At 24.4% G+C, this 20517-nt stretch overlaps 1 protein-coding gene across 1 annotated transcript; it reads right to left on the bottom strand.

Annotated features, from left to right (window-relative positions):
- Positions 1-1772: 1772 nt before the first annotated feature.
- Positions 1773-10157, bottom strand: LOC145834701 (uncharacterized). The gene is made up of 8 exons (XM_082942197.1): positions 10068-10157; positions 8554-8706; positions 7236-7324; positions 4395-4499; positions 3467-3538; positions 3264-3359; positions 2985-3146; positions 1773-2283 (listed from the first exon to the last, which is right to left on the bottom strand). The coding sequence occupies exons 1-8, from the start codon at positions 10093-10095 to the stop codon at positions 2140-2142; spliced, it is 849 nt and encodes a 282-aa protein (XP_082798323.1). The 5' UTR covers positions 10096-10157; the 3' UTR covers positions 1773-2139.
- Between the last annotated feature and the right edge of the window lie 10360 nt (positions 10158-20517).

Below are 20517 nucleotides of genomic sequence, written 5' to 3'. Positions count from 1 at the left end.
CATTTTATACTAATCTAACAGTGTATTAGCAGTTTATTATTAACAGCCTTGATTTTCACGGCCTTGTTTTCATAAATTCGTATTTAATACTAGCAAGTTATTTATTAGTTGGTTTTTTTTTTAAATACATAGCTTATAAATCTTCTAATCTTTGAAGTACATTCACCTCTATTCACGAATTTTAGAGTTCTCAAAAAATACCAAAAATTAAAAATATTTTATTATTGTATATTTATTGTTTGTATTCACCTAACAATACATTTAACATATTATACATATACCTTTAATTGCTAAACTTTATCTATACTTGTTTAGACTTTATTTAATTATGTTCCTTGAGGGTTGGATAAATTTATAATTGTGCCTCAGTGTACCATAAAATTTAAGAGTTTATAACAGTTTTAATAGAAATTTTTAAACCAAAAAAGTAAATAATTATATCAGACAAGTTACAATATTCAATTCCTCACGATATTTATGGCATAAAATTTCATTTCAACTCAACAAATTTCTCATTTTAGCTTGTTTGTTCCTTGCCCACCTAAGACAAAACTTGTATTACATGAATTAGAGAAAAATCATTCTTTAATACCATGCAAGACAAGTTTTGTCTTAGATGGGCAAGGAAACAAGTAGAAATGATAGTTTTTTTTTACACATAAACTATTATTAAAAAACTAATTGTTCACGTATATCTACAACAACTTGAATAAAAACTATTTTTGTAAACAAAAAAGTTGGAAAGCTTTTAAACCGTATTTAATCAAATAAATAATAAGAAAACAGCTAGTTTACAGGGTTGCCAAAGTTTTTGATAGATTTCTTTCAGGTTTTCTTCCAACTTTTTAAAAGTACACGTTTTTTGGTGAATTTTTAGTTTAAATCTAAGTTTAAGGTTAAAAACTTTGTAGTAGTATAACTACATTGAAAAGATACTGTAAAGCTATTTTAAAAGTGATTTTTAATCAAAAAACTATTTTGATGATGACAAAACTTTTTTATCTATATGGTAGATCTTCGTGTCAAATTAAAATACTACTACTTAACATGTAAAATTGTTTAAAATTCCAGGTTTTTTTCGGAATTCCAGGTTTTTTGGCAACCCTGTAATATAGTAGGTATGTTTGCTACCTCTCGTTTAGTTACGCATTTTTGATGTGGACACAACGTGCGTAGATTCACGAGAGGTGACGGTGTTTATTTTTTCAGAAATACATCGAAGTGTGCCATTCAAAGTACAAAAAACGTGTAGTTTTAATTAAGTTCTTTAAGTTCCTATTTACTTAAAAAGTTTTCTATACATAAATTTCAGTAACTTCTTAGCTAAACTCTATTTATTTCAATCACTACTAAGTTAAACTAGTCATGACGTATCGTTATCAAACTTTAAAAATATTCACATATTAAACTTTAAGCTCGGTTGTCTACAGTAGTAGTTGATAAGTGTATACAGAAAAGTTTATTGCTAAACTTAAATATTTATTTATCGGTAATTTTTTAAAGCTTATTTTAGGTGCATATCGATTTTAATAATTGTGTACATTTCGACTACAATTTTAGCTTTAAAATGTAATATATCGAATTAAAGTAAACTGGAAGAGATATCTATGACTAAATTAAGAAGACGATTAGAACAGAATAAATTAAAGTTCATTAAGCATCATAACAGGTGTAAAACAGTTTCTGCTTCATGTAGTGCATGTTTCAACATTGCTTATAAAGTATAGAATACTCTAAACTAAATAAACATAAAATAACATATCAAATTTATCAATTTATTTGCATTTGAAAGAAACTAAATAGAGTTTTTATAATATAATAATTTTTAAATACTCATGCATCTTTAAATGAAATGAACAATCAATTTACACATACCAACTTAAAAAAAGAGTTTAATAGAATTTTTTTTTACTCGCTTATAAAATTTGAAATATAATTTATATATAACAGATCACAGCAAAATCACAAAATAATAATTGCACAAAAATGAAGAAGATAAAAAGTAAATAATTGTCTTAATGTTTTCAAACGATCAATATAAAACAACTTGAAATTTTTAAGTATTTATAGAAATTTTCTTAAGCTTTAAATTTTACTTGTTTAATTAATGAAATCTTTATTTTGATAAACTAAACAATTTTAATCAGACTTAATTCTATAGTTAGTAGTTTTGTATATAATGGAGTCAAAACCAGGATCCATGAACCAAATAGAGTACGATGTGAAAAGTACAACGACAAATATGAAAAAAATTGTCCAAATACACAAGTTGAGTTTTATTATCTGTAAATTTATATTTTAATCAACTAAATTGAACGAAATATATAGAAACATAGCACTATAAACATAATCAATAACTTTTTAATAATTATTTTTTTTAAATATACTCTGTAATCGAATCTGTATAGATAATGAAAACTTCGAATGCTAAAAGTTAAAACAGTTTTTAATGTTAAACTTTTTCGATTAACTTGCCTTAACTTTAAACAGTATAACTAAATAAATAAGTTTACATTAAAAATTCTTAAGGCAATAGTAAATAAATTTTTAAACTAAACGGTTGCTAAGAAAATAACTAAAAACTCAAAATATTTTATTATGTTGTACTAGTAGTTCAATTTTATTTCAACATAACTTATAAAAATATATTAAAAGCATGTAACTTCTTAGTAACATATATATAAACCTTACAAAAAAAAATTATTGAACCTTTGCTCAAGTTGCAGTAATTTAAATGACAAAAATAAAGTATAAAACTTTAAAAACTATAAGTTTATGTTGTAAATAACTTGAAAATAAAAGCACAAAAACTTCCACATAAATCAAATAGTACATCGTTGAAAGCTCCGTAAAACTAACTATGTACAACTTACATACATAAAAAAAAATGGTAAAATTTTATACTATGAAAAAAAGTTTCTATTCTTTATTACTTATATGTAAACACAGCAAGAAATTTTAGTTACAAAAGATAATAAAAAAACCTGGTCATCTTTGTTCGGCTCAACGAGTCCTTTCGGTTGTTCATCTGCGTTTTCATCAGCATCTCTTCTCGAACGGCTGTAAACTTCTGGTTTGTTTGCATTTGTGAACAAAACTTCAACAATGATGTCGTTTTTGTACAATGCTTTGAACTTTGATACAATCTAGTACAATTAAGAAAAATAAGCAAATAAGTAGTATTTAAAATTACAATATTTATTACCAAAGATATTTTTTAAATGTTTTGTTTTTTTTAATTAAAACTACTAATTGAAACTTACATCTTCAATTTCATTCTTAAGGTTTTCGTTTGCCTTCAAAGTAAACTTGAATGAGTCTGGATAGGTATCAGAACAAAACTCATTATTCGATTGCAGCTGTTGAAAAGTTTGAAAATTAAAACAATTTTGTCACTAGATATTTAAAAAGATAAGTACTCTAAAAGTCACAACTACACTAAGAAATTGATAGACAGAAAACTAACAATTTTAATCAAATCGTTGATATTTTTACCGTTCCAATTTTTGAAAGTCGATGGATGATTTGTTAAAGATTCCTGTAAATGCAAAACTATAATTAAAAAAGAAGGCCATAGGTGCTTAAAATTATCTCACTAAAACAAACTTCTACTTACAAACAATGCACAAATGGATATATAAAAATTTAGATAATATTTTGTATCTTTTAGTATTTGGTAAATAGTGTTACTGTTACTGTTCTATACTGTTACTCTGATGAGAGATTTATTAATAAAATTTGAATGAATTGTAAAGTAGTATCGGTCTTATTTATTTTTTATAAAAAAAGATTTAGATCTTAATAGGTAATCATAAACCAGAATTTTATGATTTCAAAAAACATTTGTCATGTTAACTATAAAAAGGAATTATTTTTCACAAACTTCAAAAAAAGTTAGCAAATGTATTAATTATTTAAGTAAACTTTTAAAAAAACTTCAGAGAATATATTTTTTACACTTGTTGTTGTAATCAAAAAATAATAATACAATAATTGCAACAACAGAAGCTTCAAACAAAATTTATAAATCTTTAAGTTACCATGTTAGTTAAATTGACAGCTAATAAACTGTGTGGGTGGTGTAAAGTGACGTAATACTAACATTTGTAACCATGTTGTCTTACTTGAACTGATGACTTTGCACATTAGGTATACAAATCTACATAGCAGAATAGCTTATGCTACATAATATATATCCTTGAAATCTTTTACCATTTACGCTTGTTTGATCGAAAAAATAAACAAACTATCATTATGTAGCAAAAGATTATCTGCTATATAGTTTTATATATCTAATGTGCGAAGTCACCAGTTCAAGGCGAAGTTAAATGACCGAAAAGTATGAATAGTTAAAAAATACTTTTAAAAAAACACAATAAAATTGAATAACTAACATCGATGACTAAAGAATTTTCTCCAAAATTTTTGGTAATCTCATCATTTAGTTCTTGCAAACTAGGCAATATTTGGTTTGGATTAATAACATCGAAGGAGTTTTCCTAGATTAAAGTTTTGATTAGTTTACTTTAATTTGTATTTTGTCAATACTTTTTAAAAGAAAAGTTTACAAAACTTTTTTGAAGAATAAATAAATAATACTAAGCAGCAGGGTTTCCATTGGTTTCATAAATTTTCATTGAGGTTTTCTGAATTTCTTCTTGGTTTTTAAAACTAGAAGGTTTTGTTTATTTTCATAATGTAATTAAACTTATGATGAAATACTGACTTAAATATTATTTAAATATTGAAAAGGTACTGTAATACTACTTTAAATAAGTTTTATAACAATTAAAGTTCTAAACACAAAAACATTTCTATTAGATACATTATGTATCTAATCAAAACTTCATTGTTTTACATGTAAAAACTGTTGAAACTTCCAGGTTTTTTATTGATTTTTGTTTAAAATTTCAGGTTTTAAGGTTTTATGGCAACCCTGAAAGTAGTTTTATACATAGTTTTATTAACCAGTGAACTATATAACATGTTGTATAAGGTTCATGCGCGAAATTTTTTTTATTTAGCCTGACTGAGACAAATTTAGCCTGACATTTCTTCAAAGTAAGGAAAATCCCCTCAAGAAGTCATTTTAGGTATTGGGGGGGTTTTGATTTGTGCTATTGTAGCTATTGACTTCAACCAGCTTTATCTCAAAAATATTTTGAGCTTTAAAAATCTGCAAAAAGTAACTCATAGCTTAGTTACAACTCAAGAAAATAAGACTAAATTGTGAAAAAGGTGGTTGACCCCCTCCCCTATGCCCTTATACAATAACAAATTAGTAATAAGTTTTAAAATAAGTGTTATATCTAATATATTACTAGTGTAAAAATTTGATATATATTACTAAACACAATTGTTCAATTTAATTAAGCACTAATCAAAAACATTATAACCAGAAGATTTATAATAAAACCACGTGGATTGTCGTGTTTTACTAAAATTTAAAATGAAACGCTTACACGAGTATTAAAATTCAAACAAACAGCTAAGTTGTTGAACTAAACTGTAATTTTTAACTTTAAACCTTTTTTTTTATGAATTTTCATAAATATGATGTATATAATCTACTCAAAACAAAATAATAAAGATTCTTAAAAAATTTTTAGAGATTCAACAAAAGGTTTTTAGCATTTATTTTACAAACACTGACTGTTTTTTTATTTAGAAATAAATTCACATTTCATTTTGATCTTAAAAAGATTTATTAATTTTTTTTTATCAAAAATTTTCAAGCATTTGAACTGAGAAAAACTGAGATTCTCAAATTTTTAAATAAAAAAAACTGATTTAGCCTGACGTTTTTCAACTTTTTTCAAAATAACTGATTTAGCCTGACGCGCACAAACCCTGATTGTATTAGTTTGAACACTTTTTGTAAAATACATATATGTGCAATAACAGTTTTTTTGCTCAGTATTAAGTAAACAAAACTTGTTATACTTTTATTTTATCCTATCTATCATATTATGGACATAGGGAGTCCATACTATTTTCTACAAAAATTAACATGGATTTTAAATGAAAGCTTAAAGTATAAACTAAAAGCAAGTTTTAACACAATACAAAAATTTTAATTAGTTTTTAAGATATAGACATTTTTGTAAAAACTTCACATCACAAACGTATAAACCGAATTTTTTTTCTCAATTTTCTTAGAAATTTTAAAATATGCTAAAAATTTATCTTCTCCTTCGTTTTTTGAGCTAGAGACCGCAAATTTTTAGAAAACATTCCTTTCATAGTTAAAAGACATTGAATTTTGGTTTTAAAAAAAATATTTATAGATTAAAATAAAAACAAAAACTAGGTTGTTTTTTTATAAAGCTTTTATTTTAAAATTAAAAAACTGCTGCATTGAATCACTTCAAATAGTAGTAATGAACTTACTATTAAAATTTGAAAAATATTGGTTAAATAATGAAGGAGAAGATAGATTTTTAGTGAAACAATATATTTTTTTCACATTTTTAGTTTGCACCTCCTTTAAGAAACCTGTTGATGTCACCAACTTTAGCCGTTTATAACTCAAAATTTACTTTGAATTTTGTTAAGCGGTTAAAAATGTCTGATAGCTCGGATTAAACTCTAGAAAATAAGATCAACTTGTAAAAATCAAGGTGAACCACCCTTATGGGCTTAAAGGGTAGTCACCATGTAAAAAATGAGGCTTAGAAACTATAAACTAGCTTAGGTCATTTATTATCTAGCTAACAAACTTAAAATTATTAAAAAAAAATTTGCTTCTTTTGCGTAATTATCTTTACTCCAGTTTGAATTTGCTAAATTTCAATTAGCATAGAAAAATATATGAGTTAAAAATTTTGTTGAAATAAGGTGCACTGCACAACGATTCAATTTCTTTAAATTTTAATAATTTGTAGTTTTTTTAAATAATCTCTGTTAATAAACATATTTTTTACTATCACAGTTCTAACAAAAACTTACATATGTGTTTTGATTTATATAAATATTTAAATATTTTTTATTGTATATATCTCTAAAATGGATATATAATTTATTTAATTATCATTATATGTAAATGATTACATTTAAATTTTAATATAAGTACTTCCCCATGCATTTTTAGCTATTTATGATAATAACAAATAATCAAAAACAACTGAAAAAGAAAATAAACTTTAAATTGAAGATAAGATGATGTGTACTAGACAAATTTTTATCTTAGTATGTGATAATATTAAATTATTAATAAACATAAATTATTATCAAACCTCTTTGAAGAGTTTTTTAGAAAAGCTTTCATCCAAAACTGTAATAAATAGATTAGCCTTGGCTGGTTTCAATGGATCAACAGAAATTCCTAAAAATTATTAAACTTCAAAACATATTCAGTTGACAATTTTGTTAAGCATAATTTTTTTTTAATTTTTTAGCCCTAGATTAAATAACAAAAATTCTTAAAATATATAAATACAAAAAGCAAATTTTAAGATTTTATTTTATTACAAAGTAACTTGCTTTACGTGAATTTCTCAGATTTAAATTACAACTTAAGACCTCTACAGGGTAAATTATAATAATATTTTATGTATGATATGTTAAATATAAATAAAAATATAATATGTGTAGACAAAATTTAAATACAAAACTTAAGTTTAATGAAAATTATATATAACAATAAAACTTACAGATATAGTTTTTAATTTTATGTTATTACAAAAAAATTTGTAAAAAAAACAGTTGAATATATACTGTATAGTAGGAGTTATCAAATTAATTTTCTAGCTTGTAATGTATTTTTGTAAAACTTGTGGAAATCAAAAAATGGAAATTTTTATAGCATATATTTTTAAATGTGCTGTGCAGTGTGCACTTAGTTTATTATTCAAATTATCTTTTTTAACTACAATTTTTATTTCATCAAGTTTTTTAATTTTTTTAATACAATTTTTTAAATTACCAAGCTCAAAGACTTTTTAACAAGTCCAACTTTAAAAAAACACTTTCTTTAGTAGCTTTAGATTACTAGAAAATATAGAAAAATTTCTCATCCTTGATTTTTAGTAAATATTGACTGTTACTTATAAATAACTTACTTATAAACTACTTATATAGACTACTTATAAATAAATAGCACAGGGCTGTCAAAAAATATTTTAATTTTTTTTTCAGATTTTCTGAATATTCTTCAAGGTTTTTAAAAGTGCAATTTTTTGGTCTATTTCAAGTTTAAAATCAAATTGAAGGTTAAAAACTGTCTTAAACAGTATGAAAACATTGAAAAGATACTGAAAAAATACTTTAAACTTGTCTTATATATATATATATATGTCTTATATAAACATAGTGATAAAAAAAAACTTTTATCTATATAACAGACTTTTTGTATTTAGTCAAAATTTCATTAACTTATGTGTAAATGTAGTTCAAAACTACAGCTTTTCCTGGTTTTTAATGATTTTTGTTTAAAAATTCAGCTTTTTCTCAAAATTTCTCAAATTCCAGTTTTTTCCCTAAAATGTCAAATTCCAGGTTGTTTGGCAACCCTGATAACATTAAACTTTACTAAGTAACCAAGTAATATTAAACCTTGAATAAACTTGCTCCATGAAGAGCTAAAGCTCATGAGGTAAGTGATCATACCAGATATGTCATTTGAAAATACAGCATCTGCATTGTCAAGTGTAATTGAAGAAGGAGCATCAATTATAAGGCGATCAGCACAACAAGTGTGAATCAAAACTGTTTAATCAAAAATTTCATATAAAAAACAATAACCAGTAAAACTTTTACATCTATTTTGATATAGCTTACATTAAATGTTTAAAATATTAGATTAATTGACGTAAAGTAACCTATAACTATAATTTTTTGTAAAAATAGTAAGTTTAGATGACAATACTTTTTTTTTCTATCAATAGAAAAATATCAGACTCACTCTTCCCTCTACAACAATAAACATTTTTTGAAGGTCAAGCAAGCAAATTATCATCACCTGTAATTCTACCTCCCCCTTTAAAATTAAATCTAAACTAACCAAAAAAATAATAAAAACTATCTACTTAAATGAAAAAAAATTCGATGGTGACGTGTTATTTGACAAACACTCACAAGGCTAAAATCTAAACACTAAAAACCACAAGTGTGGGAAAATCATGAAGCTCAAACCCCCAAGCAAGTATCTGCTACAACAAAAAACACATCAACAACCCAATGATGTGATCACTGCCACCAGTGTGAACTCACAATCAGTTGTTACAACTAAAATAAACCAATATCTAATTGAAAGTATTAAACTGAATTAAAAAAATAAAATAAAGAAATACTGAAAGTAGGAAAAAAAAACCGTTTGTATTTAAAAAAAATATATATTTCAATTATAAAATCAATAAAACAATATGGATTTTTTTATAGTAAGCATTAATTTGATAAAAAACTCAAAAAATAAAATAGATATAAATAACAATATTAATAAAATTTGTATTAATGTTTTATTTTTACTTCTAATTTCTGATAAAATTAAATAAATATTAACAAAATGAACTATCTTTAATCTAACTCAGTGACAAAAAGATAACAAACAAAATAAGTTAACAGTAAGTATAATCAATTTTAATAACTTATAACAATCATTCTTTCATTAGCAAGACAATCATAAAATAAAAAATTCATCTCAATCTGCTGCCCATATAACATGAATTAAGTTTCAACACAAATAAAACATACATACAGAAGAACCAAAAAAATTAATAACTATACTTAAAAGAATATTTTTTTAAGTTTTATAACTCATTTAGCACACCTCTAAATCTACTTATAACCAAAAGGTTCTTTGTGCACCAGGTTGAAATGTTTTTGTTATTTAATACAATTAGAGGTTGGTTTAGTTGAAACGATGCTATTCACAATTTTCCATTATTTCTTACTGTTTTTTTTTTGTTTTTACTACTTTTTTATAATAAAATCTCTTTGAGCATTCTTTTACTCTGAATCTGAATTTTTAATCATATAATTGAGCATACTATAAAAATTTGTAAATGAAAACTAAATAATAACAATCTGGAAATCTGTGAAACAAATAATTAAAAAAAAAAACAGTTTACCTGCTAATACAGCAAGAACTATCCTCATTTCTTCTTCTTACTTCTTGATCCTTCTTTGTTTTAGTTGTAGTATATATGTGGTATAAAAACTTCTAGTAAAATAAACAAAGTTTTATGGTGTTGATTGTAAATTGTAGATCATGTATTTAAAGATATTTCCTTTAAAAAAGGTGTCACTGTAGCATGTAACACATTTTATTTTCATAATCAGGGTAACTTATGATTGCAGCAAGGCAAAACCTTAATACAAACGTTTTTTATTCGGCTTTTACATACAGTTTATTGTTCATTATTTATATACTATACCAAAATTTTGATCGATCACTTGCTTTATTTTATATAACATTAATAATGTAACAAAAAAAAATAAATTTGGAAACGTAGCATAAAACAAAGGTCCTTGTCTTGCCTAAAATAACATAATCCTTTTTAATTGTAATTAAAAAATCATGTATATACGTATATATAATTACATATAAACTATCATACTAAATTTAGCCTTAACAATTACAAATATTATATAGTTTTATAACAGTCGGATTTAACATTAAGTATTTTACCTATTATTAACTATTAACCTCTAAAAATCTGTAGAAATTACTTTTATGTTAATGAAAACATGTATACAAATACACCTAATTCAGCTTCTATACTTTCATTACATTATTTTTTTTATAGAATGCAGTTGAAGTGTGTTAATCCGTTTACACACAGAAACATATGTTGGTTTAGTACAATAAAGGAAGATTACTGTATATATTTTTTTTTATATGTATATACATATAAATGTTATACACTTAAGATTTAGTGAATGACAAAAAAGCGCTCAAAAATTTGGTCTAAAAGCGTTGTATACGAACAAAACCTTATGGTTATCGAGTCTTACTCTGAGGATACAGCTTAATTACTTTTCCAGGACTTAATGCGTCGTCTTCGTCGTTCTTTACTGCGTGCACCTGTGCAAAGTAGTATGCATAAAAACTGTTTCACTATGCAGTGTGCACAGCACAGCTCAGTAAATACACTTTTATGTTTATATTAAACTATAATTTTCTAAGTGTGTATAATAACTTTTAAACAATAACTGTTAACTTATAGTTAATACTTGCACAAATCAAACTAAAGAAAAAGAGTTACTAAAAAATGTAATGTATACTTTAATGTCAGTCCGATTTGCATATTTGCTGAGTCATCAAATTTTAAAAAAATGTATATTTTTATTTCTATCTTTATAATAACCCACCTTTTTCATATATATTAAGAACTAATCAATAATAAAGTTTTTAATTGAAATTAAAAAAAAAATTAAAAAAATTTCTTCTTGACTCAACAAATGTGCAAATCAGACTGACCTTTAAGTGTACTACTACTAGCCCTAAAAATTAAACAATATTTTAAGCATTTGTACATATTTTTTTTGTTGCATTATTTTTTGTTTGAGTTCACTATTTTCACAGTCCTTCTACTTAACTTACAACTGCAAAGCTATATATTTATATAAAAAAACATTTTATTTTGTTCTTTAGTTGTCAATACTTATAGCACCAATTGTCTATACAAAAAAAACTTGATTAAATTACGTTAAATGTTATAACATTTACAAACATACATATTATGACGTATAAACAAAGTTAAATTACTTAGTCAATATTTAAGAAATGGAAAACTACAAAAACAAAAATTTGAAATTTTAAAATGTACAAGTGTTTTAGGTAATTTTTTTTGTATTTTTGTTAAATTTTTATGGTATAGGTGAGTTTGGGTTATGTCAAAGTGATAAATAGTTAATTTTGTAATTCCTTACTTTTCTATCTGGCCGCTGTTTGGTAAATTCTTAAACTTTTTTTTTCGTCATCTTTGTTTTTTTAACTTGTTCTTTGCTTTTTAGTGTATTAGGTTAAATTTTTAGTTTGACGGTTTTAAAGGCTATTAGGTAAACTTATTTTATATGACCAAAGAACTATTTGTTGCTCGATAACTTGTTTAGTTTATTTTAAATTGTAGTTAGATTATTTAAGATTTGTACTTAGTGTTTAAGCAAAAGCCTAATTTTACACCATAAAAATTTTTTTAATAAAAATCAAACTGTAGACTTTTAAATCCGAATCTCCTTTCAGCAAATTCACTAAATTTGAAATAGACACCTAAACAAAGCAACTAAGTAGGCAATAGCTCTGCCGATTTCATATAAGAAGATACCAGCATATATCAAAATCCCTTAGAAGTTGGATGGTTACGGGTTTAAATATACCATCTAATAGGTCATCTGCAATTGCTGTAGACTTAACCAGGGGCGTCGCGTGGGGTGGCACACTGGAGCTGCAGTCCCACCTATTCAAAAAAAAGAAGAAAAAAGAAAATTTTCCTTTACTTCAGTTTTTCTGCTTTTTTGCATTGAACTTGACGATAAATTTGTTAGTTTTTCAAATTTTACATTCAATCTTCAAATATTCGGTTCATTGGCTGGTGCTGCAAGCTAAAACTGTGTACGCTGCATTTTAAACATATACAAATTTTCTACACAAAATGTTGTTGAAAAGCTTATTTTTAGAGCTGCATTTAATGCAGCGCTATGTGAATTAAACTGAATATAATGAATATAGTGAATATGAATATACTGCTAATTAGTTTTTGAACATTATACATTGACAAAGCTACTAATGTAAACACACTGAGTACAGTGAAAGTAAAGTTTAGTTTTTGAAGTGAATGTTGCAAGATCAAAACGCAGTGGTCAACACATCTACAAAAGAAAACTTTTTAAGCCAAAAGTTTTAACAAGATTTTAAAGGACATTAATAAAAATATTACAAAACTTAATAGTTTTTTGTGTGTTTTATTGATAATTCTTTTAAAAAATGGTCATTAAATTATTTTTTTTTCAAATATCATAATTTTTTATTCCAGATTACCTTAAAGTAATATAAAATAAAGGCTACCTATCTTATTTACATATAATAATTGAATTTCTTTTAAATATAAGTAATTTTGTTTTTTGATAATTTTTAATATTGAAATAAGCAATATGTAGCTAACAAGTTACATGCAAGTTTTAAATGTAGCTGCCTTATATTGATAATAAAACTTGTGTAAAAAATAAAATTTTCAAGTTGAGATCTACAACCCAAAGTTTTCTTGACTTAATGTAAAAATATTTAGAAAAAGATTATGATAAAAGATATAAAAAACTTTATTTTAAACTATAAAAGTACTCAAAAGTTAAAAACTCTGTTCTTACAAAATTTTAAAAATCTTAAATAATTTGCTAAAAACTTTTTTAACAATTGCTGAAAATAAAGGAAAAGGTAAGATAAAGTAAAATAGGTTTTTTATCTGTAAAATTCTTACTTACACAACAAAAGACAATTCTCATTTATTTAAGTTATATTAAAGTTATATATGTTTCAAACAGGGTTGCCACACACTCAGGGAACTCAGGGAATCTCAGGGAATTTTCAAACTGTAGAAAATCTCAGGGAAACTCAGGGAATTTTGGCATTTTTCTTTTAACTCAGGGAAACTCAGGGAAGTTTTGATTTTTTCTCTAAATTTCAGGGAAGTTTTTGAAAATCTCAGGGAAATTTTTTTCTAGATCTAGAATGAGGTTTAGTTAATCCAGTTTCAATATTTTGTTCAAAAGTAGTAATTTTTATTATTTAAGTGGTTATTTAGAATTTTTTTAGCCTTTCGGCTAGTTCTTCAATATTCTTAGTATTAACATTGTAGTTTTTTTAAGTTTTAAATTTATATTTACTTAAGTAAAATCAAACAGTTTAGAGAAATGAAAGTTGTTGTTAACTAATCATTGAAAAGTTCTATTAAACTTTTAATTTTTAGTTATTTATGTAGTTTGAAAAACACTATGTTGTACTATTAGTTCTTATTTTTTAAATAATAAAGTTATTTGTTATTTGTTTACAACTACTTGTTTTCAGTAAAAAAAATTAAAATGAATACAGATTAGTGTTGTATTACTTTTGTTAAAAAAATAGAGGTTAAATTTTTGTTTATAAATAATAAAATAATATAAATAATAATGATGATAAATAAATCAAGAGTCGTCCTTGAGGCTGTTTTTGTGCTTCACAATGGCCAGGCAAGTGTTGAACGGGTCTTTAGCTTAAATAAGGAAGTAATATCAACTAATATGGGAGAGATGACAATAAGGTCCCGAAGAATGATCAAAGATCATCTATATGCAAACAGTCTAGAACCAAGCACAGTTGAACTAAGTTCTGAATTATTAAAATTTGTAAAATCTTCTAGGGCCCAATATTTGGCATATCTTGAGCAACAGCGCTTTGCTAAAAATGTTCCAAATAAAGGTGATGCTTTGAGCAAGTTAGGAGAACAAAAAAGTAAATTTACAAAGCAACTCAAATGTTTGAATGAAGACTATGACAAACATATCGCAGATGCCAACAAACAGTCTGATTTAGAAGCAATGAAAAAATTATTAGCAAGAGAAATAGCTGCTAAGGACAACGCAAATAAACTTGAAAACAAAATTAAAACTATTGATTTAGAAATTGCATACTTAAAAAAACAGTATTAAGATTTTTTTATTAGGTAATGTGAAATTTTTTTAAAATCAAAACTATGTTTTCAGTTATTTAAAATAGATTGTGTTGAACACCTAAAAGACATAAAAAAAAATTTAACTTTAGATTATTTTGTATCAGTTGTTAGGTATTTAGTTGTACTTTGATATGAGATATTGTTTTAGCTATTTCTTTAAACTTTTTTTTTGCAGGTTTTTTTTACAATAATGTTAAGCTTTTAAGTTTTATTTACTGCATTCGGAACAGTTGCTAGGAAAGACATACAAGTCATAATGAAGTTATTATGTATGCATTTAAGTGAGTTCTTCATGTGAAATTATTATTATAGTATAATTAAATTTTGTCAATTAAAATGTCAAACAAATTAAACTTTATTCTTTTATGTAGAAAGTTAATTAACAAGTTTACACAAAGTTGTGCAAAAATTTAGTTTTTAATTTTTAATTGGTTTAAATCTTTTAATATTGAGTTTTTGAAAACAGTTTATTTCATAAATTTAATGCAGAAGCATACACATACAACCTTCCTTTTATTATTAAAGAAGAAAAATGAGAATGAGGTATTAATAATTTGTGTTAGAAGAGAAATTTTTTTTAAGGCTTGAAAAATACTCAGGGAAATTTAAGGTTACTCAGGGAAATTTTTGGTCACTCAGGGAAGATTTTTTGGCTCAAAGAGTGGCAACCCTGTTCAAAACGTAGGTAGAATTTTGTTTAATTTTTTTAGTGTGTAAAACTATTTTAAGAAAAAAGTCATTTTTTTTTGCTGCTGTGATATCTATAACTTTTTAAAGACCTTTGTGTTTAAATTGTAAAAGTTTTAAAATAAAACTCCTTCTAGTGTGGTTTTTTTTTTTTCAATTTTAATGTTATTTTTTACTGGTGAAAATAAAGTAACTAACTCAAAAGAGTCAAAGTTACTGATTAAAGCAATCTGTTTTTAATTGCTTTAAAAGTTACTTTACTTTTTGAGTTAATTTTATAATCTACAAAATGTTTATTAATGATATTTTTTGATTCTTAATTTTATTTTGCTAAACATAATTCCTTTTTTTTGTTAATAAGAGCATTGATGCTTAAATAGTTAAATACGTAGTTTTCAGATGTTTTTCAAAGTTGTATTGTAAGAAGTTATTTAAACATGTAAAATAATTAATTTATAAATCCAAAAAAAAAAACTTCTTTTGCTCTTATAATTAAATTATGTTAATATATACAAACTTTTTATCAATGTATGATATATTGTAAATTTATGTACTGTATTATAATAAAAATGTTTAGCAACATGGTAATCTATTTCCTTCATTACGTACTCATAATCAAATTTCTCGTATTTTGAAATTAAATATAAAATATCTGTTTTTAAGTATATCAAGTTTTTTTATATTCATATTAAGGAGCATTTAAGCTAATATCTTAAAGACTTTTAGCTTAAATTTCCCTATTTCTTTCTAATTCCTTGAGTTTTATTTTAATGTTTCAATTTAGGGGATTTTTTAACTTGACAACTCAATCTGCAGCACCCCTTAACAAAAATACCACGCGACGCCACTGGACTTTACTAACTATGAATGTGCAAAGAACTGTGGTCATAGTTGTTTTCAATTTTAAGTAATGCACGTAATGTACTCCATTTAAGCGTTTTGGAAGCTTTATTTAAGAAATGTTTAGAGTTTTAGACCTAAGTTATGCAAGCAATAATACGTTTATAAACCTAATATCTATAAGTTCTTACATACTTTTGTCTATTTTGTCGCTAATTTTTATTCTATTTATTATTTTTTTTGTTCTTTTTTTTACCTATGATTGTCTCAGTTAGTTTATTTATTTCATTTAATGTATTATGATGTAATTATGAAATGTTCATCTATCTCTTATTAATTTTTCTTATTTTTTCAAACGTTTATTTTAAATTGTTTACTTGCTCAATTATTTTTACAAATTATTAAGTAATTACAAAGGATTAGAAAAAAAATTACATGTTTTTGCCCAATAAAACGTTTTTGAATGAGATGTGTCTCAAGTTCTGTTTATAAAATAAAAGAAAATCTTACGTCGTTTTTAAGAAACGTGCTGTACTGACAAACACAGAGAAAGCAACACATAGGCTTGATTACTACAAAATTAAGCGGATTTATGCCACAAACTTTAAATGTGCTAGTCGATATGGAGTGCTACTAAGAAACATTCGTTGGTAATTTCACGCAGTAAGCAGAAATAAACTTTATATAATTTTTGTAAATATGGTTAAATATACTGTAAGCAGTAAAAAAAACCTTACTGATAATGCTTGACAATTTTTTAAACTTCGTTTTACAATCTTGTTTTGGTGGAGAAAATATTATCCGCTAAGTAAAGTCTTAGGCCTGCGACGCTTTTTTAAAACTTAAAAACAACTTCTGAAAAAAAGAGGTCTTTCAAAACAAGTATAATCAAACAAGAATTTTGTTTGAACTTTAGTATACAGCAGAATTGCTTATTATTTAATAATTTTATGAAGTTTTGATTTTAAAAATCTTTAATAATTCGTATATTGCTACTTCCGTTGATAATGGAGCCCAGGAAGATTTTTTGAGTTAGTCCGGCTCGCCAAATATTTTGTTGGTCGAAAAGTTTGTTACATAATCAAAATTATCAAAATTTCCAAATATATAAATTTGTTTAATCTCTATTAGTCCTTCTTAACAATTTTAGAATGCTTTATATTTGTATAGATAGGCAATAAGATCAAATAACAGTAGTTTTTATTACCATTTAAACGCGTCTTAAAGCAATGTATACAGTATATTTATTTGAATGTATATGCTATATAAACTTGTTTAAATTTTAAGAATCTCTGACTTTCAACACACGTAAATGAACTTTAAAATTTTTTTTTATATAATTTGCAGTTTTAGATTTTAATTGTTTTCTCAATTGTTCTTATTATTAGTTTTGTTTTTTTAAATAAGTTGTAATGTAAAGATTACAATAGTTTTTAAAAAGCTAAGAAAGTTTAAAAAGTGTAAGTTAAAACAATTAAGGAAAAATAAAGTTTTCTATTTTATGTTTATTATTTCATTATAAATATCTTGGTATAAAAAATCAAAAGTTGCAACTAATTAAGTTTGTAAATATATACGTTTTATATATTGATTAATTACAATAAATTCTTCAACAAGTTATTGTTACTTACTAATTTAATACTTTAAAAATTTTAAACTTTTTTTCTAAAGAAAGGGAGATTTGTTGAAATTGAATTAAGCAAGCAATTTATAAACTGTTCAATAATATGATAAAATAGTTTATAAAACTGCTTTAAAATGTTAAATTTTGAGTAAAGCTTAAATTTTTAACCATGTTTTTAGTTTAATTATCTCCAAAAAATAATAACATTTATTGTAAGTAAAACAAGGTTTACTAATACGTAAAAGCTGATTGATTTGTTCTAGATTTAGATTTTTATTCTATAAAAGATAAAATATTCAAAGATATTATAACACTCTTTTTTTTTTTAAATTAACTATCTGTAATTTAGTTACTTTAAAAATCAAAAAGCTTCAATTTGGAAAACTATTGCATTTAAACCGTCAAGGTTATTGTTTACACTTAAGGAGTAATTTGTAAAAAATTGAAGAACACTTAAAGCTCTTTTTTTTAAGGTTTTATAAACTTAAGGCAAAAGGGTGGTTCACCTTGATGTTTACAAACTGATCTTATTTTATAGAGTATTCTCTGAGCTATCAGACATTTTTAACCGGTTAAAAACATTCTAAGTAGTTTTAAAATATAAGCTATCAAAGCCGGTTAGTTAAATTGGTTCCTTATGGAAGGCGCAATCCAAAAACGAGAAAAAAAGTCTATTTTATATTAAAATCTATCTTGTCCTTCATTTTTAAGTAATCTTTTCCAAATTATCACACTAAGTTAATTACTAATATTGAAATTGATTCAATGCAGGTATTTCTATAGCTTTGAAATATAAAAAAATTATAAAAAGTAAATCTTTTTTTTTTTGGAAATTTTTTTTTAAATTGCAATATTTAAACTTTAAAGTCTTTTAAAATAAAATAAAAATGTTTCACGAAAATTTGAGGTCTTTTGCTCAAAAAATTAAAGTTTAAATAGATTTTTAGTGACTTTTTTAATTTCCGAAAAATTGACAATAAACAGTTTGTGGTACGATAAATACGTTTGTATAGGAAATATTTTTCAAAAACAGTTATACCTTAAATAGTGATTAATTTATTTTCTTTTGTATAAAACCTGGCTTATAGCTTGAACTTTTAGCTTAAATATAAGAAGTTTTTATAAAGAACCTATGGTAAATTTAATAAAAAATGTTGGAAACCCCTATGCCTTTAATTTCTACCCGAACTTTACGTACAAAAAACCTAATTTATAAATAAATAAGAAAACATTAAATGGATCTTTTGTATATTTAGTTAACAAGTATAACTTAGTTGGTCTCCACATAGAGTTACATAAAAAACTAGACTGTTGTAATAAAAACCTAACGATGCTTTATTTAATGTGTGTTCAAACACAAATGCTTGATTAAATTATGTATAGGTATTTTATATAACAAAAATTATAACACTGTTTAAGCTTTTTAAATTCAACTGCGTTAAAGCATATCATACGTTTAAAAGACAATACTGTTAATCAGAACGGTTAAAGTTAACAACTTCACAAATATATTTAAAAGCAGTTAATACTACAAACAAAATAAGCATTTAAAAAAAATGATTAAAAGTTTGTTGTAAAAAGAAGTAGTAAAAAATATAAATAAATGTTTTTTTTTACTTTTTGTTTAAACAAAAGTATTAAAATATGGTTTTTGTATTACTCATTTAAAATGAAATATCGAGAGTTTTAAAAGTAAAATACAATAAAATTCTTAGTTTAGTCTTTGAAATATCAAAAGTTAAGAACTTCGGCAATTTTTTATTAAATAAATTAAAAGTATTTCTGCGTTTTTAGTTTAAACTTAAAAAATAGCCTAACAAAATTAAAATGTCACTGAAAACATATGTTCCAAAGTTGCAAAAAAGTATATTGTTTAGCTATGATTAAAATTCATAATAACAAAAAGTAAAGGGTTCTCTGTGGTGGATTGGGGCGTAGGCTGAGTTTTTTTCGAAGTACAATGAGCCATAACTATTAGAAATAAAAATGATTTTAATATTAGAATAACTTATTGGAACACTAATTATATCAAAAGAAACAGCAAATAAAATAGTTGTTGAAATAAGTGTTGCCACAACTTTCAGTCTAGTTTGAAAACTTCAAGTTGACTCGAATTAGCTCAAGCCTGTTTGAACATTTTTGAGGTTTATGAAAGCTTAGCTTATATCAGTGGTTCTCTATCTCATGAAAATCTGTGAACAATATAAAAGTAAAAGAACAGTCCGGTGCTCACCAAAAAAGAAAACAGAGTCTTTAAGCAAATTAAGTTTATTTTAAAATGTTAACTCAAAATTTTGTTTACTAAATCAAAACTTTATTGAAGTTTTAGTTGGCACTGTTTATAGCTACTAACAGTAAAAAAAAACTGCAATTATTGCCTTTTTATAGTTTTGTTTTATAAATTTTGACAACTTAATTTGGTGGGGCCTGATTGCTTAAGGGTCCTAATAATGGGTTTGAATTCGTTACAATATCAAAACTCATGACCAATACACAAACAACAAAAAAACTAAATAAATTGACTTACTTTAATCAAAAATACTTAAAGGTACTTAAATTTTTGAAGTTAACAATAATTTTTTGAATTTAACTAAACTAATAGTATAAGCTTCAAAAACTTAGATTTTACCCCAATGAAATGTACAACTAATAAATAACAGTAAATTAAGTAAATACATAATAAATGTTAGTGAAAAATTTATGCAGCTATAAAATGTATTT

Source organism: Thalia democratica, chromosome 4 (genome assembly GCF_965202585.1).
Source record: "Thalia democratica chromosome 4, ktThaDemo2.hap1.1, whole genome shotgun sequence".
Lineage (NCBI taxonomy): Eukaryota > Metazoa > Chordata > Thaliacea > Salpida > Salpidae > Thalia > Thalia democratica.
The sequence above is the reverse complement of the archived record's forward strand: the minus strand, read 5'-3'. Positions and strand labels throughout refer to the sequence as shown.